This window comes from Neoarius graeffei, chromosome 15, assembly GCF_027579695.1.
Source record: "Neoarius graeffei isolate fNeoGra1 chromosome 15, fNeoGra1.pri, whole genome shotgun sequence".
Lineage (NCBI taxonomy): Eukaryota > Metazoa > Chordata > Actinopteri > Siluriformes > Ariidae > Neoarius > Neoarius graeffei.
In genome coordinates this window covers 35,056,981-35,082,853 of record NC_083583.1, presented here as the reverse complement: position 1 = coordinate 35,082,853, position 25,873 = coordinate 35,056,981, and the positions used below count along the sequence as shown (strand labels likewise).

The 25,873-nt window shown below is 40.0% G+C and overlaps 1 protein-coding gene across 5 annotated transcripts in view; it reads right to left on the bottom strand.

The window, feature by feature from the left end:
* Positions 1-25,873, bottom strand: part of atp11b (ATPase phospholipid transporting 11B) — a 154,365-nt gene that overhangs the window by 71,021 nt on the left and 57,471 nt on the right. For all 5 annotated transcript variants that reach the window (XM_060941173.1, XM_060941174.1, XM_060941175.1 and 2 more), the window contains exons 3-14: positions 20,887-20,976; positions 18,156-18,236; positions 15,526-15,633; positions 11,217-11,345; positions 9,177-9,280; positions 7,978-8,025; positions 7,794-7,858; positions 7,568-7,649; positions 7,293-7,443; positions 6,358-6,555; positions 6,028-6,189; positions 3,401-3,576 (exon numbers count right to left, since the gene is read on the bottom strand). In XM_060941173.1, the coding sequence (XP_060797156.1) occupies positions 3,401-3,576; positions 6,028-6,189; positions 6,358-6,555; positions 7,293-7,443; positions 7,568-7,649; positions 7,794-7,858; positions 7,978-8,025; positions 9,177-9,280; positions 11,217-11,345; positions 15,526-15,633; positions 18,156-18,236; positions 20,887-20,976 (1,394 nt within the window). The remainder of the gene's footprint in view (positions 1-3,400; positions 3,577-6,027; positions 6,190-6,357; positions 6,556-7,292; positions 7,444-7,567; positions 7,650-7,793; positions 7,859-7,977; positions 8,026-9,176; positions 9,281-11,216; positions 11,346-15,525; positions 15,634-18,155; positions 18,237-20,886; positions 20,977-25,873) is intronic.

Genomic DNA, 25,873 nt, shown 5'->3' with positions numbered 1-25,873 from the left:
TAGGGCAACGCACCTGCTCCCGAAGTGCTTCATCGGGAGACACAATGAGCGAAGCAATGCTTGATTCGACTACTGGCATGCTACCCAAGCCAACAGCACCGGGGTCCTGCATCGCCGCAAGCATGCGAGACATCTGGTCTGGACGGGCAGGTTTCGTAGCAGCCTCCAGGGCAGAGGCCACCGCAGAAGTAAAGTCACGACACTGTGGAATTACCAGAGAGGCACGCTGAACACGGCGCAGGAACATGTTCTCAGATCCGGTAGGAGGCGCTGGGGTGTCCAACTGCAAACGTGCAAGCAAAGCCTTCAGTGTGGCCTCCACCGAACCCACCACTGAGGCAGACTCCCCAGATCGCCCAGAGGTAACATCACTGCCCGAATCACGGGGCTCAACACCTGGCAGGACTTCGCTTGGTGGCTGTGTCGAGGAAGAAGGCCGACTGAAAAAGGTGTCTGAGGCAGCCACAGACATCACTTCCTCTTGGTCAGGTGGCTGAGAACATGAGCCAACGGGGCTCTAACTCAGAAGACTTAGATTTTTTTGCGCTGTTTTGCATGCACTGGTGGTGTACGCTTACACTGTGTCTGAGAATCCAAGAGCAGAAAACTGCTAGACGCACATTCCACACCAGCCAACCGCGCCTGTCTAACAGTAAGCGGCATTAACGCACAGGAAGGGCATGGATCAGACATTGCCTCCCTTAGATGTTGCATGCCAAGGCACTCCGCGCAGCAATCATGTGCATCCAGCACCTCCATTAGATTGGGGCAAGTGGAACACCTCACTGAATCCATCTCAGTGTCTACTCACCTGCGATTTTTTTTTTTTTTAGAAAAGAAGCAAGGTGTACCGCTGCTTGCTAGCCTGGCAACCAAGGCTAGCGAGTTCGCAAGCGCAGCTTTACCGTTACAGACAACGATTTACTAGCAACCAGAAACTGATGCTCACGTAAAGTTGTAAGTACACGTTAACGTTATTGGCAACCAATACTCACTCAGCACTGACAAACCTGCCGGCAACCGAGCAGTTTGTGACAAGACCGATATAATAGCCGCCCCTGAAAACTTGGCAGCCAAGATTCAGTGACTATCGATGCATAAAACAAGTTACCTTAGCGACCAAACAGCTCGCGTGGAGTCGAGTTCCAGTGAAGTCCTCTTCAGTCACGAGCTGCACTGTAGATTGTCGCAAGTATTCCCACAGTTAACTGATAACACAGAATTCCAATAGAAAAGATGCGATTCCAACGCAAGAAAAAAAGAGGCCAAATGACGTGGGATGTTGCCTTATATAGGCAGGCACGTCGTACGTCATGAGATGACAACTTTTGTATGCGACTCTCGAAACGTGCGGATGCAAAGATCCTTCCACTACTACTAGTGCTTTCAGCACCGCCCTGGCGGTCTGGAGTGAAGGAAATAGAACTACTGTAGTTAAACAGTAGTGAATTGACAGGTGAAATTATGCACAGAGTGAAACAGAGTAGAAATACTGTACATTGGCAACAATGGTAAATACATATGAAATTAGATAAGTAGGCTTGGACTACTGGCAATATTTATCACTAGAAAAAGGTTTGCTAAAAAACTAAGCAAAATTAGTGCTGGATCTTTAGTTCTTTAGTGCAAACTTAGGCTGGGCAGACACTGTGATTTTTTCCAATCGCGGTATTTAGCTGCTGCTCATACTGTACGAGTGAATCGCAGGGGTAAACAGCGCGCAGCTTATGATTCCTGTTCTCACACTATACGATCCGATGCTCGGATGCGATCTGACTGCTCACACTGTACTTCCATATTCTTGTATCCGGAACTGCAACGTGAAGAAGAGGAGGAGACCGGAAGTGCTGCTCAGTGTTTGTTTTCTCTTCCGTATCTGTGTTCGCGCATGTGTAGTGTGACAGGTTGAGGTAAATCAGCTCGTGACACTGCTTCAACAGTGCGATAGCCTCACGATAGGCGACCAGGATTTCAAGCATGTTTGATTTTCATCCGATCGATCGGGAGGAGGTCGTGAGGTGTTAATCGCTTGTCGTTACCCCATGTATACTACACGATCCGAGACGCACAATTGAGCCAAAAATCGGCCCGATCTCCAAAATAGTCGTACGAGTGAAAATCGTGTCAAAATCGGGCCAAAAATCGCACAGTGTCTGCCCAGCCTTAGTGCTGCTCTGAATCTGGATCTGATACATTATCTACAGAAATCAGCACTGAGAAGGACAAATTTGTAAGAATGTTAACATTTTTGCAATTTTAAAGATTAAAAAAAATTCAAATCAGTTGCTTCCAATTAGAGACTGTAATTGTTAGTCAATAAACAAACGTTAGAAAAACATCACGATACACACAATATATCAGAAAGATGAGACATAATTCATCACAATACTGATATATCTTCATATTGCCCAGTCCTATTCCAGTGCTTTCCAAAGTTTTTTGAGTGCAGAACAAAAGTTTCAGTAAAAAGAAAAAAAACATCCTGAATTAGACATGTCTGTCTCTACTAAATGAAGTATTGCTCGGTAGTCATGGTTTTTGGAATCAAGGTGTGGTTTTCCTTTTTTTTTTTGAAGGAATGGAATAATAATTTAAAAAAAAACCTTCTCATGCATGGTACTGTGTTTCTCAAGTCACTTCTCGCGTGTGTTTTCATGACAAAATGAAAGACTCGTTGGACGTCAGTCATGTGTGAAAACCACAAGGCTTTTAAGGTTCCCAATTAAGCCGAGTTGTGTAGCGTGAACTGTACAGCAATCTGACGACTTGTGAACTTGCTCTAACCTGCACTCCCACCCCTTCTCTCTCCAATTTAATTTATTTGTCTAATGCTTTCTTTTTCTTACCGTCTTCCTTCCTCTCTAACCCACCATCTCACGCTTTATTTCTTCCTTCCTTTCTCCTTCATCTCCAACTTTCTCAAGCTTCTTCTGACCTTCTTCCTCCCTCTTTATTAATATTTCTCTCAACTTCTTTCTTTCACATCCTTCCTCCTAAACCCATTCTCCCAAACTCCCTCTTTCTCCTACTTTCCTCCCTCACTGTCATTTATTGCTATATTTTTCTCTCCTTCCCTCTGTCTCCTTTTCTTTCTTCCTCCCCCTTATTTGCTGTTAATCCTTTCTTTTCCAATTTCTTTCCTTCTTCCTCTCCTTCATTCTTTCTCCCACTCTTTCTCTCTGTCTGTTTGTCTTTCATGGTGATCACTCTAACCCACACTCCTATCACTGTGATGTATTACTAAAAGTTATTTCAGAATGAACATGATTCAAATATTTCCTTGGCATGATGAAGTGCTGTCTCTCAGCTATACCAAATCAGTTCTGACACACAGCAGCACAGTGACAGTATGAAAGCCACGTTTAAGCTCTTCTAACACACATGGCAGGTTTATTTTTACCTCTTAGTGGCTTCCACCAGGGCTTTCTCATCAGGAGACGAGGCGTAATACTCCATCTGAGATGTGAATCCGTTAGCGTGCGAGAAAGGATCAGACACACCGTCCGTCTGATCATAACTGATCTGAACCGTGTGGCACAGAGACACGGCTTTCAGGAACAGCTCCTGTTCCCTGCTCTGAAACACACACACACACACACACACACACATTCAAATGTCCAGTACACATCCAAAATAATATATTCAGAATAGCTCTCTAATACAGATGTTATTTAGCACCTTGTGTTAGGAATAAAGAGTTACTAGCTTTCTTTCCTCAGTCATTTTTTTCTTTCCATTACAGCCTTAGTTTCTTGCCATCTTTCTTTCCCTTCTGTCTTTTGCTCTTTTTTCTTTCTCTCTTTCTCGTCATTCACGTCTATTAGGGTTGGGCGGTATTACGGTAAGAAGGTATCCCGAGGTATCCAAAAGTACCAACGGTATCGGTCTCATTACCGTCATTTTAAAAAAAATATATAATATCTAAATAAATATGGAGTACATGAGGTCATAATATAAAATAATAAATTGAAGATCATCCCGAATAACCGTGTGATCGTATTTTCACTAATTCTATCAATTTCCTAAAGAAGTTCTCATCGCGTGCAGGGTTATGTCGTTACCATGGCAACCCTGCGTGACATTTGGAGTCTGACAGAAAGCTTCGCAAGAGACTGAGACCGCGGTTGAAAGATGGCAAGTCAAGATAACGAGTTAGTGGCGGAAAAAAAATTAAAAATACAACATCGGCAGTGTGGCAGTATTTTGGTTTCAAACCAAACGAAAAGGAAGAGCCAGCAATAATGTAAATGACCGCGCAAAATCGAAAAAAATCTAATATGTCCCCTAAGGCACACCATAGCCTGGGGTACTCCACTTCCACGAGATCTCTCCAATGAGTTGTGTTTTGAGTAGGTTACATGAGTAACAACAAGGTAAAATAATATAACGTATGACATTTGGGATGTGGGTAATAAACGTTTGAAATGTCATCTACTGAAGAAACGGAAGAAAACATCGTAGCGTAAACTGTTAGGTTTCTGGTGGGAATTAGCAATGCGCTTGCTATCTTTGTTGGGTGTGTTAAACCGTATGGATTTCAGTGGAATAATTGTAAGGAGTTATGTGATCAAGACAACGTTTTAAGCAAGGTAAGGCCATTTGATTATTAATTTCCCTGCCATGGCATGACGTGGGCCCATATGATTTTGCCTTGTGCAGCTATCACGCATTTGAATTAGGTTCGCCTCATTTGCGCTGAAGAATATGGTTTATCACGCAGTCTAACCGGACTTGGGTGTTGGTTGATTCTTTTTCTTTTCTTTTTTTATTTCCCATGCTTGAAAGGGTATGATCCTGCTCATCATGTACTTTTTTTGATGGAGTAGGTGAAATAGTGCTGCAAATGGCGTTTCAACGCAGACATGTGTAAACGACAGTTGAATGCTATTTTCAAGATGAAGGAAGAGTTGCGTGATGCTTTGAAATATCTCTTAATCCATTCATCAATGCACAAAATTCGCTTTGCTGCTTAATCCATACCACAATGCACATAATTCGCTATGCTGCTTTTAAATAGTACATTTGAGGCATAGGCGCAGGTCTGGACAAGGTCCGCCGGTATAGGCGCACGTTACACAGTAGGCCGAAACAAAATATTTTTTTCTCGGTAATACCGTATACCCCGGGAAAACACAGACAGTTTAAAGGTATCAAAATTTGGATACCGCCCAACCCTAACGTCTATCACTTCCTTCCTTTCATTTCTCCCTTTCTTTCCCAACTCCACACCTATGGAGAAGGTTCCCTGCCAGAGTGAAAGGCAATCTCACCAGTGGGGGGAAAAAGTGAAATGTTTTGAGTGACATGCAGGAAAAAAAAAACATTTCCCACAGAAAAGCAAAACCTTCAGCTTTGCTTTAGCTCTTTAGTGAAACCCTATTCACAGAGATTCTTTAAGAATTAAACAGTGACTTTGTGTCAGAATGTAATTTTCCTTTGCATTTCACTTTCATCAATATGTTGTAGTCATCTCATAATCTCTAGCCGCTTTATCCTGTTCTACAGGGTCGCAGGCAAGCTGGAGCCTATCCCAGCTGACTACGGGCGAAAGGCGGGGTACACCCTGGACAAGTCGCCAGGTCATCACAGGGCTGACACAGAGACACCGACAACCATTCACACTCACATTCACACCTACGGTCAATTTAGAGTCACCAGTTAACCTAACCTGCATGTCTTTGGATTGTGGGGGAAACCGGAGCACCCGGAGGAAACCCATGTGGACACGGGGAGAACACGCAAACTCCACACAGAAAGGCCACAGGGCTCGAACCCGGACCTTCTTGCTGTGAGGCGACAGCGCTAACCACTACACCACCGTGCCGCCCATGTTGCGGTCATGCTACACTGAAATGCAATCACTTTCCAATCACAGCTCTATACAAGAAATGTGATCAAATCCTAGCACACAAGCTGATGTTTGAGCCTTTTAACACTTTTCTTGTCTTTTCTCTCAAACATGACACAGAAGGAACATCTTTATAATTTCGCACCATGTTCTCAGTGCATTTTCATTTTGAGTCTCACCAGGCGAGAAATTGAGCCGGTGTCTGGGACGTCCTCAGTCATTCCTTCAGGGACCAATTTGCTGTTGATCTCTTGGTATTTGATGCCGTTGATGGAACATTCACGAAACTGCATTTCATTTTCAGTCAAAGTTCCTGTCTTGTCAGTAAAAACATATTCCACCTACAGCACAGCGAGAGCACAAACTTTTTACTCTGCTGACCGGAAATATTCTTTACAGGAATGGAAATGAAAAATGGAGAAAATAGAAATTTATTATGTTTCACATTTTCACTCTGAAAACAAAGCCATGATGAGATTTCACACACAAGGACAGACGCACACACACACCTGCCCCAGCTCCTCGTTGAGGTCGGAGGTGTTGACCTGGGCTCTCTGGTCGCTCTCCTCATGGTAGAGGTCCAGGTCCCAGCCAATAAAGAAGGAACCCAGAAACTTCTGCATCTCCACAGTGACATAAAGCGAAATGGGGATGATGAAGTTGTACAGAACCAGGAAAGCCAAGAAATCAGATATGAACTTCAAAATCTGTGAGGGGGGGGGAATAAATAAATTAAAAAAAAAAAAAAAAAAAAAAAAAAGAAGTGTTGACCTGACCACTTTCTGCGCCAATGTGAAAAAAGAACAAGTGGATCAAGTGACGCACATACTGTAACCATAACAGTTATTCTTACTATTTCTGGCTAGCATTGGCTAACTAACTAGTCTACGTTGCTGTCTACGTTATTTTATTTATCTATTTGTTTAGTTATTTAATACTTTAAAATAAATGTCTTACATTTAAATTAAAATGTAATATAATTTTATCTTGATCTATTCATGCAAATTCTATTACAGCCACATCATACTTTATTTAAATGAACCTATGCCCTGAAATAAGTGTTTTACAGTGAATGTATGTTACTTTAAATAATGTTTATATTTATCTTTTATCTCTTTATCTATTCAAAAGTCTACTACAGCTATGTCCATTTATTTATTTATTTGCTTATCACTTTGAAATAAATGCTGTACAATAACTATTTTTACGTTACCATTATTTATATTTATCCTTATTATCTATTTATTCAAATTATATTATTACAGCTGCATCTTCTTTCAGACTTGAGGGTCCATAATTAGCATTCACTTATTTAACACTTACACAAGCTGTAGTTTTTAATCACAGTAGTTTCATTTACAATGAAAGTCAGTTCAACCTTGTGAACTGATGGGTTAAGTGATTTATTAAAAATAATAATAATAATAAAAAAAAGTGATCTTGCCTTGCTGCTGTTGCGTTCTGTCTCAGTCTTCCCGTTATAGAATGGCTCGTCCCATTTCTTCTCTGCTTGCCAGGCATATTTCAAAATGGTGCTGAGGACAGCCTCAAAAAGCAGGATAACCAGATAGATGATGAGAAACGTGTTCATCGACCTGAGAGAGAGTTACACAAATGGAGCAATGGTGAATTAAAATGAAGACAAGGGAAATTATTCCCATTTTGGGTATACAGATGATGTGAGACAGAGAAGAAAGGCGGGGAGGGGGGTGTTCTTACTTCTCCACTGCTGAGCGTTTCTGGGACTTGCACTTGTAATTCAGAGCCATCTTGGACTCCATGCCTGTATACACAGCCACACCTGGGGGGAAATAAAATGAAAATATTTACACATGATTAACTGATGCTTTCAAGGAAACTCAAAACACAGTCATAACTCAAAACAAACAGAAATACTTAAGCACAGAAAAGGAAATGTGTAATAATAATAATAAAAAAAATCTACCAAAGATCTCTCTGGTGTTTTTCAGTCGTGCTCCTCGAAGCAGGAGGTTTTCTGGTCCTAGAGGTCTGAACACAACAGATAATACAGCTATTAGCTGCTGGGTTTTTTTTTTTTGTTTAAATAAGATTTTGCCCCCAGTGTAATGAGACACAACAAACCCAAGTTTTAAGACTCACAAACCTACCTGACAATCTCTTCCCCATGCTGCGTTACTGTGATTCTCCCAACAAACCTGTTAAAAAAAAAAAAAAGGCACAATAAAAATACCCAGGACAAGAAAATTGCACCTAACAACCCTAATCATCTCCCTGCAAAAAAAAATCACTTATTTTTCCTTTATAATAGTTGACTATATAAGCATTCACTAATATCTTCTCAAATAAAATAATGCTTTTACTTTAAAATAAATTTTAAATTTGTTAACATTTATGTTCAATGTTGTTTATTTTTATTTATCTTTGTTCATTTGTCCTATTATATCCATTATCTAATTATAACTATAACAGCTACATCTCATTTATTTATTTACAATTTACTTTAAAATAAATGTTTTACACAAGGTAGGATTTTTTTTTTAAAACCATCCATCCATTTACTTATTTAAATCTTTACTTTACAGCATATATTTTATGGTATTTTTGTTTCATTATTTAACTTTTAATATTCTCTCTTTATCCAAATTCTATTACAGCTGCATTTATCTTTGTTTATTTATCACCACTTTAGATCAAAATAAATGTTTTATGGCAAAGGGTACATTTTAAAATGACTTTTTATTTCTATTTATCTTTATTATCCATTTATCCAAATTATATTACAAATGCATCTTATTGTATTCATTTATTTCTATACTTATGTACTTATTTATACAAGGTCCATTTATGACCAGTACTTATAAATTTAAGACTTGATTAAAACTTAACTGTAATCTTATGTATACATTTTTGTACATTTAAAGGAATAGAGAATCATGAGCTTGCTTTTGTTTATTTTTGCTTACAAAAGTGTACTACTATTACTAATAAATATTATTAATAATAATAATAATAATAATAATAATAATAATAATAATAATAATGTTACTACTGAGAAAAATAGCTGTGGTTCTTATTCTAGCCATTATTACACAATCAATTTTAATTCCAACTGAAATTATTATTACAACATATTTAAGACAGGCATACTATTTGTCTTATATTTTCATAATTCATAATCCAGTTTCATAAGAGTCATAATCCAAAAATGTCCAAGAGTGACTGCATTTTATAGAAGAGTTTATTGTGATGTGAAATTGTGCAATAAACATGATCAGACAATTTAATTAACATTAAATGAGAACTGAAAGACAATATTGAAAATGTGAGGCTTGTCTGATTCTCGTACCTGTATAAATCTGGCTCAGGCTGCTGGCACTCCACCACGGCCTGCAGAGCCTCGAGCCGGGACACGGACTGGGACACAGCAGTCTCCGGTACTGCGAAGTGAGTCTGAACACAGAGGGGTAATGAGCTGAGCAGCAGAAATGACTTAACGGCTCATTAACGTGATGCAAAGGGGAGCACAGCAGATGGAAAGCTACAGTTTCTACAGTACTGCTTCAAATCAGCTCACATTACATTCAGGACAGATTACTTCCTGTTTAACACTTGCCTAAAAGCAGAAAACTCAATATAGTGCAAGTTTGTACAATTTACTGATTTATTACACCCATTAAACCTGATCGTGGAGTGATCAAGAAATAAGAAGTGTTGAACCAGAAATGTATCTGATTTTCCAGAGCTCTTTTACAATTATTACTTGTCCCATATAGCTCAATAAAATCCCGTCAGAATTCTGCAATAAAAATTATTTTATACTTGTGTTATCAATCAGTGTGATCTGGAAATCAGCTTGTGCAGAAAACAGGCTCAAAAACATTCTGTTCTCAAGTTAGTGAGTAGAGTTTTTGTCCATTTGTAAGTTGTGTATGTTTCTCCAACACAACTACCATGTATGTAGCTGTCCCATGATTCTGGCATCACCCTGTATCAGAACAGTGCTCGTAGCTTTTGGGGAAAAAAAAAAAATTCTCAAACTAAGAGAACTTAAGGGCTTTCTCTGGTTGTGACAGCACAAAATCGGATGCCAATAACCTGAGCACTTTGTCGCACTGTGTCCAAGACCAGCAAGCTCGACTCAGGACTAAAGAGCTCTTAAGTGATCATACAGTTTGTCCTGTTCAAATGATAAGCAAGTATTGAAGCATCTAAGCTATACCAACATACAATTATTTCCAAAAATGTTATATTTTCAATAATATCAGCTGACAAACCCATGTATGTTTATTTGCTGCTTTTGTACAGTGACACACTGATCTAATTTATATCATCAGGCAAAACGGTCTTATAGAAATAAAAAGCAATAAAAAGTATGTAATTAGGAACAGAAAATAATTGGGTTTTAGTATCAGTCTCTTTAGTTATAAACTAGGGCTGGGCAATAAAGCTGAAAAACCACAATAAAATATGTTTCACTTCAGTCTATATTGATAATTATTAATAATATTTATTGACCTATTTTCAATAATTACCAGGAGAAAATAAGGTTGAATTTAACCACTTTATTTTGAATTTAAACACCTTATTTTTATCAACAATTTCTTCATTGTCTGCACAGTGTTTCTCCACACAGAGACTTTACTTGGGCGGGTCCCCACACATTTGGCGACCCATTTTAGCGAATAAGTATGAAGAACAAGAATGTTCTGTGATAAATAGATAAATAATAATGAACATAATGTACTGTATTACTAAAATGAACTGTGTAGTGCTGGAATGATAGGAAAAAAAAAGCCTATTTGACCATTTCTTGTAAGTCAAAAAAATGAAATCATAAGGGAGAAAAAAAAAAAAGTCAGTTTTTCTGAAGTCTGTGGTTTTCATTGATAGATAGCATGCACGATTTACTGAGCAGCGCAAGCGGAGCAAATTTCAGTGCGATCAGAGATCATGACGGAGAGCATTTCTGTGCTGGCAGGTAATTCCATCTGTTTCCACCAGCTACCACCACAAGTATATTTAAGACCTGTGGGAAACACTTCTCATTTTCTCACTCCATGCTGTTTCTGTTGTCACATGCTGATGATGCAACTAATCAATACACCTGTTAAATGACTGCCTGTTTGTGTATCACTTGTAGCATGCTCCATTATCAAGGGATATGACAGAGATGGCAGTCAGGGAGGGAGCACGGGCTTGTTCATGCAACCAAACTTTGTGCATTCCTTATGTGCTTTTCAGGCAGTTTGCATTTTAGTTCAACTATCTAACATTCTATCAGACAAATTTCGTATTGCTATCGATGGTACATATCGTTACCGTTTTATCTCCCAGGCCTATTACAAACTAATAAAGCCACAGAATGAAACTTCACACGGTTACAGACCTTCAGATTTGTCTCTCCATCTAAACTGGCCGTTGTGATGTGACACGTCCCCTCTGCTCGATCTGAAGACAGCAGCACCAGATCAGCTGGAAACGTCTCATCTTTTGCTACTCGCACTATGTCTCCAACCTGGAGACAGAGAGAAAGAACATTCAGAGAAGCCATAACAAAATATTACAGTAATCAATATAGTGCTTTTTTACTGAAAATAATGACAGCAAATTATTCACTACTGCAGGTACAATATACTTTTGAACACCAGAAAATGGTTGCATGGTTTTGTTGTATCGCCTGCTTAAAAGTAGTACGAACAGAATCTAATGGTACTTTGGGAGCAGGACGATCACGTCTGCAGGTTGCCGATTAGATCTACATACCATGTGATACAATCTGCAACATAATACACACAAACTAAGTGATATAAAAATGTAATGAATAATGTAATAACGTATGACGTAAAACACTGCCTTTATATCCTGACCAATCAGGTTGCAGCTCAGAGAGCGAGAAAAACAAACATGTAGGACAAAGTGTGGGTGAGAAAGGAGTCCCTTTAGTGAGTGAATATAAAGAGATTTATGAAACATTGAATTGAAAATATTTCATATTTTGTCCTGTACAGTTTGCAGCCCACAAGCTTCAGAGTTGAATTTCAGAGCTTTCACATTTGGAGTTTAATCTGAAGCAGTGACTAAATGACAGTCTCAGAAAGTGATGTGTGATTTGTTGTCTGCCTTGTCAATCAAGCTTCCTTTAGGCAATGTACACCTTTGACAGAGATTTCAAAACATAATAGAAAAATAGTCAAGCAATCAAATTTTATTTATATAGCCCTTTACAATAACCAAAAGGTACCCAAAGTGCTTTACATCAAAGCCATAAAACAGAACACCAAAATACATAAAAACACAGGTTTTGACTGCGGAAGGTGCCACCGTGCTGCAGATTACCAAAAGCCTTTCAGAAGTACATGAAATAAAACAGACGAAACAAAGCACCCCTCAAAAACAAGACTCCCCTAGTCAGGATTGTATGCCAATCTAAAAAAGTAGGTCTTCAACTTTGATTTAAAAAGGCCAGGATCGATAGTGGTGCAAATGTCAGGGGGCAGATTGTTCCACAGTCTGGGAGCAGCAACAGCAAAAGAACGATCACCCCACTGTTTATATCTCGACCTTGGAACTTCTAACAGAAGCTGACCCGAAGAACGCAGGGTAAGGTATTAGGCAGAGACCCGTCCACCCGTAAATTTGACGGGCGATTGCCGATTTCAACGGGCAAGTATACACACAGACGGATACTGAAACGGACGATAATGCCGAAAATTTTCGCACATGAATACTCCCACATGTCATCCGATAAATCCAGTTATGTTCCGCCATCATTTACAAATCGTGAGAAACACAGTTTAATACGAAAAATACTGAAAACTTGAAATTAAAAATCAGAATATTTCATCGCTTCCCTCTTCGCTCGCCGCTACTGAGGGAATCCTGGTTAGTTTCTTTTCCTCCGCTTAGTAATATGCTTAAATTCAGCGGGTCGTCTCGTCTGATCTGAGGTCGCGTTTGGATGGGGTTTTCGAAAAAGGGAGAGGGGGCCCTCCCCTTCAGGCGGCCCCTCGCCTCTCGTCGTTCCGACCCCCGGCCTCAGCCTCTCGCGCCCGTGGCCGCGACCCCGTCTCGTCCCGGTCCGGGGCGCGCGCGGGCAGCCAGAGTAGAAGGATCCACCGGCAGCCGCGCGCGTCCGCGGGGGGTGGGCCGAGGCGTTCGCACGGCGTGATGCGGGAGGCGCGTGTCGGGAGGTCGGGGGAGAGAGCCTTGAGAGGCGCGAGGCGCATCTGGGTTTAGGAGGACGGAGGCGCCTAGCGGGCGCCTGCGAGCCTCCAGCCGCGGAGGCGGGCCCCCCCCCACGTGTGTGTGTGTGGGGGGGGGGGGTCGCCGTCCGATCGATTGGGATAGCGACCCTCAGACAGGCAAGAGGAGAATTTCTTGTCTTCAAGCGACTAGTATACCATAACAGGTTCTCAACAGATGGTGATGATGAATGGCAGGAAGAGGGTCATTTTGCAAGACCAACTCAGCTCATGATGAAGATATTTGGAGGTCCAAACATGCCAAATCAGCGGCTCTATCCAAGCATGTTTCACCTCATGTCAATGGCAATATGTGTGCTTGTTGGCAATGCAGAGGCTGAGCGAGTCTTTTCTGTTCAGAACAGGATCAAAACCAAGTTGAGAACAAAATTAAGTATAGTTAGGCTGGAGCAGCTTATCAGACAGAGCTACGAAAAGTTAGATCGTCAGGAATTTGACTTTGATGCAGCAGCAGACCGATTCTTGCAGGCCCCTAGACGTCTGTAATCTTTGTGTAAACCAAAGAAACTCAGTTCCCGTTCTCTCAAAGTTAATTTTAATTTTTGAGTAGTTTGGTCAAAATATTATGGATGACAGTCAGTGACAGACATTCTGCGATTTAATTTGTGCCACGTAAAACAGAATACTGTTGGGGTTTTTTTTATTCAATACTGTAACTAGATCAAAAGATTATATACAATTCATTGTTGTTTATTTTCTTTTCACTTTTGTTACCAAATCAAACACCATACATACATCTGATACATTCAGGAGTGAAACTGAAAAAAATACAAAGTAAAAATATGCAATATTTCTGATCAAAAATTACACGCCATTTCACCCTGAAAATGTCCTAGAATGCAGGAAATGAAGTCTAAATTTCAAAAATTTTCGGGGGGGGGGGGGGGCATGCCCCCAGACCCCCCTAGAGGGACTTCGCGCTTGCGGCGCTCGTCTTCGGCGCATCAGGATTATATAAAATATTATTTTTGACTGGTAATTTTCTTTTTCTGCCTAATACCCTAACGCAGGGCCCTACCATGATCATGAATAGTTAAAATCTCAGACAGGTAAGAGGGAGCCAGGCCATTGATGGCATTAAAAACAAACAACAGAAGTTTAAAATCAATTCTAAAACGGACTGGAAGCCAATGGAGTGACGACAACACAGGAGTAATGTGTTCACATCTAGACGTGCTTGTTAAAAATCGGGCCGCAGCATTCTGTACAAGTTGAAGACATAAAATTGAAGACTGGCTGAGGCCAACATACAGGGCATTACAATAGTCCAGTCTCGAACTGATAAATGTATGAATTGCCTTCTCGAGATCCTGCCGACTGAGAAACGGCTTCGCTTTGCCCGAGAGACGAAGTTGAAAAAAGCTCGTTCTAACAGAACTAATCTGTTTACCAAATTTAAGCCCACTGTCAAAAGTTACCCCAATATTTTGTACAAATGGTTTAAAAAAGGGGGCCAGAGTACCAAAATTTGTTGTAAAAACAACATTTGACGTGGGTGACGTGCCAAATAAAATACATTCTGTTTTGCTGTCGTTCAAATGCAAAAAGTTCCGTGCCAGCCACTGCTTTACATCAGTAATACAATCCAGTAACTTAGTAAGCGCCGTATTTTCATTGGGTCTCATGGGCAAATATATCTGCAAATCATCAGCATAAAAATGAAAAGACAAATTGTGTTTTTTTTTTATAATTGATCCCAGACGTAACATGTACAAAGAAAACAGAATAGGGCCGAGAATAGAGCCCTGTAGCACCCCACAAGAGAGGGACGCATATGAAGAACAGAGGTCGCCAATCATCACAGCAAAGCTCCTATTTGCCAAGTATGACCTAAACCATTGGAGAGCAGTGCCACGAATGCCAACATACTGCTCTAGGCGAGATACAAGGACTACATGGTCAACTGTATCAAAGGCCACTGTAAGGTCAAGCAACACCAGCATGGCAGGATTTCCGGCATCCACGGACAGAGCGATATCATTGTGCACCTTTAACAGTGCTGACTCAGTGCTATGTCTGGATCTGAAACCAGACTGGGATTTATCAAGAACAGAATTTCTCTCTAAAAATGACTGTAATTGAATAAAAACAACTTTTCCTAAAACCTTAGAAAGAAAAGGCAAATGAGAGACAGGCCTAAAATTGGACAGAACAGAAGGGTCAAGATGTGTTTTTTTTAAGGAGGGGCCTAACTACAGCATGTTTAAAGGCAGCTGGGACAGACCCAGAATTAAGACAAGTATTTATAAAAACAAGCAAACTTGACCCAACAGAATTAAAAACCTCATTCAAAAACTTGGCTGGAATGACATCTAGTCAACATAAAATTGTGATCTAACAGAAAGAGTCGTTTGCTCTCACTCTTCTTACAGTGTAATGATTTTACAGAAATGGAACAGGAGTGGATTAGATGGATTTAGAAATGTAACTCACTCGTATATTCTTGGAGCGAGTTTGCACCAAACTGCCACTGCGCACCACAAACACCGGAGCGCTGTTTACTTCATTATCGGCTTTGTGTCTCAGCCAGTCCTCGTAGCCCTGGAGAGAGAGAGAGAGAGAGAGAGAGAGTGACAAAGAAAAAGTACACTATTCCTCATTTAAATAAAATCACAATGATCTTTGATTCAGTGTGCTGGTATAACCAATGGTAGTCAGACGGATACCAAAACACACAGAAGTGAAGGAGGCATGGCCTTTGGACGCGTGCCAGTCCCAGGGAAGGAGGCGTGGCCTTTGGACGCGTGCCAGTCCCAGGGAAGGAGGCATGGCCTTTGGACACGTGCCAGTCCCAGGGAAGGAGGCGGGGCCTCTGTATGTCGATCCCAGTGAAGGTGGTGTAGCATTTGTGTCTGTCAGTCTCTTTCAGTGAGGCATGATCTTTGTGTGACTGACTAATTTTCCCTCTTTTATCAACTTCAAAATGGCTTGCTTTTCTCCCATAGACAGCTCTTTGGTCTTCATGTAGGTTTATCCTCTTTAACAAATGTAATCATCTCAGGTGAAACCCAGTATCAAACCAAGAAGACACATTCAGAGCTATTAAGTCCTTAAATAATCAATCTAACGGCACAACTGGGCAACGAGAAACACCCGTTAGTTACATGTTCCAATATGTTTGATCACTTAAAAATGGGTGGGTTCAAACAAAAGATGCCATGTAATAAACTGTTTAACACATCTAACTGTAACTATCAAGAAATGAAAGCTGAACTTCTAATCTGTTGTCTCATTCATCATTTGATCTCAAACCCAAATTGAAAAAGTATTCATACCCCTTGAACTTTTTCACATTTTTCCACCTTACAACCACGAACTTAAAAGTTTTTTATTGAGATTTTATGTGATAGACCAACACAGAGTAGCACATAATTGTGAAGTGAAACGAAAATGATAAATGGTCTTCAAAATTTTAAACAAATAAAAATCTGAAAAATGTGTTGTGCATTAGTATTCAGCCCCCTGCATCAATGCTTTGTAGAGCCACCTTTTGCTGCAATTACAGCTGCAAGTCTTTTGTGGTATGTCTCTACCAGCTTTGCACATTTAGACACTGAAATTTTTGCCCATTCTTCTTTGCAAAATAGCTCAAGCTCAGCCAGATTGGATGGAGAGCGTCTGTGAACAGCAATTTTCAAGTCTTGCCACAGATGCTCAATGGGATTTAGGTCTGGACTTTGACTGGGCCATTCTAACACATGAATATTCTTTGATCTAAACCATTCCATTGTAGCTCTGGCTGTATGTTTAGGGTCATTGTCTTGCTGGAAGGTGAATCTCCTTCCCAGTCTCAAGTCTTTTGCAGCCTCCAACAGGTTTTCTTCCAGGATTGCCCTGTATTTAGCTCCATCCATCTTCCCATCAACTCTGACCAGCTTCCCTGCCCCTGCTGAAGAAAAGCATCCCCATAGCATGATGCTGCCACCACCATGTTTCACAGTGAGGATGGTGTGTGCAGGGTGATGAGCAGTGTTAGTTTTCCGCCACACATAGCGCTTTGCATTTAGACCAAAAAGTTCAACTTTGGTCTCATCTGACCAAAGCACCTTCTTCCACATGTTTGCTGTGTCCCCTACATGGCTTCTTATGCCTGTCTTTCAACAATGGCTTTCTTCTTGCCACTCTTCCAAAAAGACCAGATTTGTGGACTGTACGACTTATAGTTGTCCTGTGCACAGATTCTCCCACCTGAGCTGTGGATTTCTGCAGCTCCTCCAGAGTGATCATGGGCCTCTTGGCTGCTTCTCTGACCAGTGCTCTCCTTGCTCGCTCTGTCAGTTTAGGTGGACGGCCATGTCTTAGTAGGTTTGCAGTCGTGCATACTTTTTCCATTTTTGAATGATGGATTGAACAGTGCTTCTTGAGATGTTCAGAGCTTGGGATATTTTTTTTATAACCTAACCCTGCTTTAAACTTCTCCAGAACTTTATCCCTGACCTGTCTGGTGAGTTCTTTGGTCTTCATGATGCTGTTTGTTCTTCAGTGTTCTCTAACAAACCACTGAGGCCTTCACAGAACAAGTGTATTTATGCTGAGAGTAAATTACACACAGTAGGACTCTATTAACTAATTAGATGACTTCTGAAGGCAATTGATTGCACTGGATTGTATTTAGAGGTATCAGAGGACAGGGGGCTGAATACTAATGCACACCACATTTTTCAGATTTTTATTTGTTTATAATTTTGAAGACCATTTATCATTTTCGTTTCACTTCACAATTATGTGCTACTCTGTGTTGGTCTATCACGTAAAATCTCAATAAAAAACTTTTAAGTTCGTGGTTGTAAGGTGGAAAAATGTGAAAAAGTTCAAGGGGTATGAATACTTTTTCAAGGCACTGTGTACACATTATTAGAGAGAGGGGGGAGACAGATAGATGGGGGGAGAGACAGACAGACAGACAGACAAGAATTGGCCTTGCTGTTCCAATAATTTTTAGAGAGGACTGGAGAAGAAAGAAATCCAGAATATCACTATTGCTCACTTCCTATAACTAATTGAGAAGCCTACCACCACCACGCCATGCACCAGTTTCACAAAGCTAAATACAGAAAACTTACCTGTTTAATGGCAGTTACTGTTATGACAAAAAATAAGGGAAGTCCACTTGTCACAGGGGAAGTTGGTGTGTCTATCATTAACTGCAGAAAGAAGTATAGTGTTATAGGAGAGACATGCACTGCTACTGGATTGCAATCCCCATTAGCATGTTTCAGTTAGCAAAACAAAATCAAATCACCAAAAATGAGAAGAATTAATTTCTGGTTGTAAACAGCTATAAACTGAGACAAATCCGCTTAAAAATCTGTTTAGCCTATCAAGACAAACTGATATTTAATTCACAGACACATGGGGATCAGTCGTTATAGCAAAAACAATCAACGAATGGAGCGGTGATGAAGTAGTTATTGTTACCACCCAGAAGCTGAATATTTTCCTATGAAACGCAGCCTCATGCTGTTATTCTTCTTATACCACAGCAATCTGCCAACAATTAAAATTTTTTAAAATGAAGGAAGCATCACACTATCAATTTATAGTTACATTTAAACAAGTTAATTCCTTTTTTCACTTGTTATAGCAGCTAAACTGTTGTTCCCTCACCAGCCTCACTTTTTCTCTCTCACGAAGTTAATAAGACCAAAAAAAAAACCCTGCAGCTGACAGAGAAACTGAGAAATGTAAACTCCTCTGTCATGAAGATGTTGGAAAACTTTACCTCTGACTGTTATAAGGCCACGTCCATTAAATGTTAAATATCTCTTGACAGAAAACTTCACCACATGAACAAAATTTTTTAATCTGTTTACTCTTAGTGAATTGGCTGCTGCATAAGTCCCTTTGAATGTCCCTATAAAAATAACGTAGCCAAAAGAGTGCATTAATATTATATTATAGAAAAGTAAATCAACACCAATCACAATCCAGAATTCAACAGCGCTGTGGTATAAACTGGATTAAGCTGTACCAGGAAAATAAAATGGAGATGGAAATAGAACATATTTAACGTTCCAGTTAAAGTGCTGATGACACGTTTTTGACATCTTTGGCAATGTTTTATAACATAAAAAGTAATTCCCGATGATCCATATATTAATTCACGAAGGCGACTATTTTACAAGTTATGATAAACGCGGCTATTTGGGCAAATTTGACGGGGCTGCAGCACCCAGGAGACGAATGAGGAGGAGGAGCTATATGACGTCAGCGAAAGAACCTTCCTCCTAACTTACCAGTTTGTTGTTGATGCGACAGGTGTTCAGTTTGTCATTATTAGTATTTTTATTAGACATTATTATATATATTAGTTATTATGCCTTCGCGTTGTGTTGCCGGCTTTTGCTCCAAAACCCACAAGGATGGGGTAAGTTTATTCAAGTTTCCCAGAGATCCCGAGCTGCATGCGAAGTGGGTGAAGCAAGTCAGGCGTACTCGTGACAAGTGGGAGCCCTCACCAACATCCGTCCTGTGCTCTGAACACTTCGATTTGGATTGTTTTGACACCCTTCCCAGCTTAAAAGAATCTCTTGGGTGTTCAGTTCAGCACAAACGTGTGTTACTACCATCAGCAGTGCCTACACAGCGTTGCCAGATTGGGAGGTTTCCCGCCCAGTTGGGCGGTTTCAAGTGCATTTTGGTGGGTTTTGAACATATTTTGGGCTGGAAAACGTCAGCAGTATCTGTTGCCAGATACTGAAGTTTTCCAGCCCAAAATATGTTCAAAACCCACCAAAATGCACTTGAAACCGCCCAACTGGGCGGGGAACCTCCCAATCTGGCAACACTGCCAGTATTCCGGAGGGGGTCTACTAGTAGCTATGCCGGATCCAAAGACAGTCCTCCTGTCAGAACATGTGTTGTGAAATGACATAAGATAAAGGTACGTAGAGCTATAGATTCTACATGATAATCATAAATGTAATCATAAAGTCGGCGTGATATCAGTCATGTATTTGCTTGTGAAAGCTTGCGGCTTTCATGTAACTGCCGCCTAGCAACGAGAGGCAAAGGGTAAAGAGAGTAGACTATCATAGATTCTATTCGGAAGAGATCAACACAATTCGAGACTCCCAGAAGAGGAAGAGCTAGCACTAGAGAGTTCACCGGCGTTTTCATGCGCCATTTCCATTGAGTAGAACCAGAGAAGAACAGCCAGTGAACCGCAGCGTGTTCTTCCGCTAACGTCACAACATGGCCGCGAGCCACGGACCCAGTTTTCTTGCGCTGTGCAATTAAAAGTTGGATATTTGTGTAACAACAGCTTCTTTTCACGTAATTATAACAGAAATCTAACATGTTTGCCATGTTGTATAGTTTATTTAAGAAATTACATAGAGTCATGTTCGTGTCATCAGCCCTTTAAACTAATGTGTGTATTAGGATTTTGTTTCAAATAAAATCTCAGTACTAAAATTATGATTTTGCTCAGATTTCAGTCACAGCTGCATGAAATTCTGAAATCTGACTCTCCTGACCTTTACTCCAAGATAACAGATTTGATAAAGAGCAAGCTGGCTCCAAGGGCACTAGCATGATCAAATCAAGGTTACAAAAACAATATTTTTCAAAGAGAATAAGATATTACAATAACACCAGATTTAAAAATAAATGTAATCAGTGCCACAAAAGTTCAAATAAAACTTAAGGAGAGCAGAGGAGTCAACCCATGATACAGGGCTGTGAAAATTAAGGCCATTCAGAAGCCTGCAACAGACACCTGCTAAATTCCTCACGGGTATGATAAAGCACTCTCTCTCTCACACACGCGTGCTCACGGGAAGTGGGTCTTACCTGGACAAGGAAGATGATGAGAAAATAAAAGTTGGCTATCCTTCTGAACTGCTCAAACAGATTTTTGGGAATGAAGTTCCATATGGTGTACTGCAGAGGAAACAAAGCTGTGTGAGTGATTTTTCACCCCATCAGGCAGAGAAAAGAATAAAAACAGTCTTAAAACCATTTTATATTGATGACTTCACACAAGCATGTGAACGGATGTAATTGTGGCCTTAAAAAAACAAAACAAAAAAAAGAAGATTAGCTGTACATTAAGGATGGGTGATATGGCAAAAATATATATCACAATGCTTCAAGTTATCTATCACAATACAACATTTTATTGTGGTTTTGCTAACAAAGCCCCAACAAAGAGCCCTACAGTTTCAGAGCTTTTGGGATTTCCTGAAGAAAAGAAGGCACTTTTTTTTTTTACAAACTTTGTTCTACAAACAAAAACGCCAACACCTAATGATGATGATATTTAGAAAGCGGTGTCGTGACACGTTATTGATATCATATTTTCAAATTACTCAGCACTACCTTCTAAGATTAATTAGAAACTGAAAATTAACATTAATTTCTTTTGAGACAGAGAGAGAGAGAGAGAGAGAGAGAGAGAGAGAGAGAGAGAGAGAGAGACAGACAGACACAGAGACAGAAACAGACAGACAGACCAGACACACACAGGGTGTTTCAAAAAAATTTGATATTTCACAATCTAATAACTTCGTCAATTCTCGTTCAATTGACCTCAAATTTCAACAGCATGTCTGGAAACAGGTCAAAATGTTGTTTTTTTTTCTTTTGATCTTTTTAGGTATAGAAATGCCATTCACTGGAAAAGAAAAGGCGTTTTGTGTGTTCGAGTACACTCGAACACAGTCGAACAAGACTGTGCAGTGTGCATTTGTGAGAGAATTCTCTAAAAATGCACCAACTGTAATGCAGGTTTGGACATGGCACAAAAAGTTCAAAGAGGAAGGCTGTGTCTCAGGTGGCACAAGTATTGAAAATTTGTTAAATCATTCATAGAATCCACATACCTTTGAATTTCTCATTCAAATTTTGAGTAATAAATTTTATATCGCTCAACATTAAGCCTGTTCAGGTTCATTTGCCTAGACTATGTAGTTTCTGGGATATTTACATCTCAATATAAAATTTTTTTGAATACCCTGTACGTGTTATGTTTTTATGTGGAGCCCCTGATGAGTGTATGAGTAAAATATTTGCAAGGGCACAAAATCAACCTGAATAGAAAAATAACATTATAGCATATGAACCATCAAATTATGCAGTGTCATGAATTTCGCATCAATAAATTGCTGCATTATCTTGTGACAGTGATGCCAATAATGAGATACATGTCACAGTTATGAACACACATTTATTCCTTTAACAATGCATGCCATGTGCCAAAAACAACACCACAAGGTTTATAGTGCAACTCTGCCGGGTGCCTGGTGGACAGCAGAGGAACAGCGCTTTCACTTTACATTATTACTATATTAGTTACGATCAAATATCAAACTTGATGCGTCAAACAATTGTCTGGTTACATGTATCATATTCGCGTGCTTTTAGAGCTTGGAGTGCCCAGCCACAAACTGCCAAACACACGCGCACCATTAGGACTAATTAGCATGCACCTGTTCCTGATTAGACGCAATCACAGCGCATACATATAACAACTCTCAGTAACACAGACTTCGCGAAAGCCTTGTATTTTGTATCACGTTTCTGGTTTTGACCCAGTTTGTGTTTTTGGATTTTGAGTATTGTATTACCTCGGAGATCCTGTCTGTGCCTCACTGCCTGTTATTCGACTCTGCCTTTGTCTGTTTTGGATCTGTTTGCTAGCATGCTTTCAATAAAACCCTTTCTGCACTTACATCCGTCTACCACCCTTACACGACAGACTGTCAACTGCCCGACAAGCTAGTGGACTAATAAAACTGTTTTAACTAGTTTTATATGAAACGGTCATGAATAGTTTCTGTAAAACGTGTGAGTAAATAATCCCACATTATTTTTTAAAAAGCAAATTAAAAGTAGGCGCTGGATTAAAAACCCATCTCTCTTATGTAAATAAAGATACAAATTTCATTGTCTGGTGGGCAAGTGTTTCTGAGATACGTTGCCTTGCACTTTCACTTACGGTTGAGCTCCCTGTGGTGGTACACATTTGATATTCATCATTCATACGTACGGGTGTTGTACAATCAAAGCCATCAAAAAATCAGGTTGATGCATTTATCTTAAGTATGAGGTTCTGCTCCACGTGCTTAGGAGCTCCACTGTGAGAAAGTCATAGATTATGTTAAAAGGAGAACTGAAGGCAAATTTTTTTATCATCAAAATTCTATTTCTCATTTTATTAAATATAGGAATGCATTTTTGATAGCTATTTTGTCGCTGCTATAGCAAGTTATGAGTGTTTGAAATATGCTCTGTAATATATCAGTCCATATGTCAAAGCGATGGCCGTAAACGAGATTCGTTGAGACCTGTGCGAGACATCATAGGACGGAAGTAAAACGTACAGTGGAAATCAAAGTGACCGACATCTGCCAACGTTGTCAAAAGACGCGCGCGCCCTCTTTCGAATGCTGATGTAATCAAGCCGGAAGTTTTGTTTGTTTTGATAGCAATCAGGAAAGTTTGAAAAAAGTAGGCAGTAATCGTCATTTAAACTCATTTTGTGCGATATTTCGTTTGGAAAACAGTTTTCAAAATGGCGGCACTGACACCTGGCTGACACTTCACGTTTCGAAGTCTCGCACAAGTCTTGTGAAGATCGCGCGGATAAGCGACGCCTGCCGTGGACCAAACAAACTAAATTCAACATGGCTAAAAACCGAATAGGCCGAAAAGTGTAATATTTAATTGCAATTAGTTGCTGATACGAGTCACGATATAAGGTTACTAAAACCAAAAACGTAACTGAATATCACGTTAATTAAAGTGCATATTCTGGACCAATTTCAGGTTTTTTTTTTATATGAAAGAATGTCCCTTTACACACTCATCCAGAAGGGTAATTTTGCACAAGGCCATCTGTCTACAGCAGAAAAAAATAAAATAAAACGCGTCTGGAAAAATCCCAAGGGAGTCTGGAGCCAGATTCGCGACGTTACCTGCGTAAGCGCCAGCAAGCTGAGAGAGCTTCGCACGGTTTTAGCACACAGCCTGTGTAGACCAAGTGCTCCCATTTCTCTCTCATTGTCTGGTCTTTTGGAAAACGATGAGTACTAATCCCATCAAGATTGGTATTGCTACACCCTCCTACGATCCATCTGTTAACCATTTTAATAATTACGTGATAACGTTGAAGAAATTTGCAGAAAACCACCAGGTCGTTTTCTCATAAACAAACCAGCGCTGACGTAGGATTCAGAGGGAGGCGTCCCGCACACGACGTCACGAAAATCAACGTTTCCCAGGAAATCCAAATGCAAAGGTTTTTTCAGAGGCGGACCAATTCGCCTCAAATGGCTTGATTTCAACTGAACTTTTCTGGTATTGCGCAAGGTAAAAAAATTGCAGAGAATGCAGAATGTTACAGATATTTGACCAAAGTTTAATATAAAATAGGAGAATTACATTGATCTCGCTCCTGAATTTACCCGTGATGTGCACTTTAAGAAATAAAGCAAGTTTAAAAATGACTTCAGTTCTCCTTTAAAGTGAACCAAGCTGCAAAATGCAGAGTGGAAAAAAGTTGAACTCTTACAATCTTTGATACTTTATTCTAGAAATATTAATTTTGCTTCCTTTTTAGGTTATAACAATAATTATTGTTACAAGAACACTTTAAAAATATTGTAACAATTTGCATAATGTCAATTAATAACATTAAATAATTTAGCAACAGAAATCTCATCTCATGTCATTATCTCTAGCTGCTTTATCCTGTTCTACAGGGTCGCAGGCAAGCTGGAGCCTATCCCAGCTGACTACGGGCGAAAGGCAGGGTACACCCTGGACAAGTCGCCAGGTCATCACAGGGCTGACACATAGACACAGACAACCATTCACACTCACATTCACACCTACGGTCAATTTAGAGTCACCAGTTAACCTAACCTGCATGTCTTTGGACTGTGGGGGAAACCGGAGCACCCGGAGGAAACCCACGCGGACACGGGGAGAACATGCAAACTCCACACAGAAAGGCCCTCGCCGGCCCCGGGGCTCGAACCCGGACCTTCTTGCTGTGAGGCGACAGCGCTAACCACTACACCACCATGCCGCCCGCAACAGAAATCATTATGTTAATTTATTTTCAAAATCAATCTTTAAAATTGCTTTACAAATAACTTTAAAATGCTGACATAGCATTTGCACTGTTCAAGTGTCTCTTGAACATATTTATGTTGCACTTAAATCCACAAATGCTTTTTATTTATTTTAAAAAATAAATACATTAAAAAAAATCAACCAATCAATCTCTAGAGACTGTTGTGTGTGAAAACCTAAGGAGATCAGCAGTTTCTGAAATACTCAAACCAGTCAATCCGGTACACACACCCATGCCACTATCAAAGTCAGAGATCACACATTTTCTTTATTCTGATGTTTGATATGAGCATTACCCAAAGCTCTGGACCTGCATCTGCATGGGTTTTTGCACAGTGCTGCTGCATGATTGGCTGATTAGATAACTGCATTAACATACAGATGTATGGGTGTTCCTAATAAAGTGGACTATGTCATAATATCAGAATTGTCGTGTTCTATAAATAAAAGTAAGAAAACAGATCATTTTTACAGGGATAAACTGCACATAAACTCACTCGATGTATTTAAAAATTGTATGTGATCATTTTATTAAAGCAGAGCAAACCATTATATTACAGACAACACATTAATAAACCCACATTATGAATAAGGCTAAACCGCTACTGAGCAGTGAGTATGGAATGCCATTTTTAAACAAACGTCGCCCATAATTTTAGGACGCCGACTATAGGTTGTGTTGTGCTGCAGAACTAGTTAT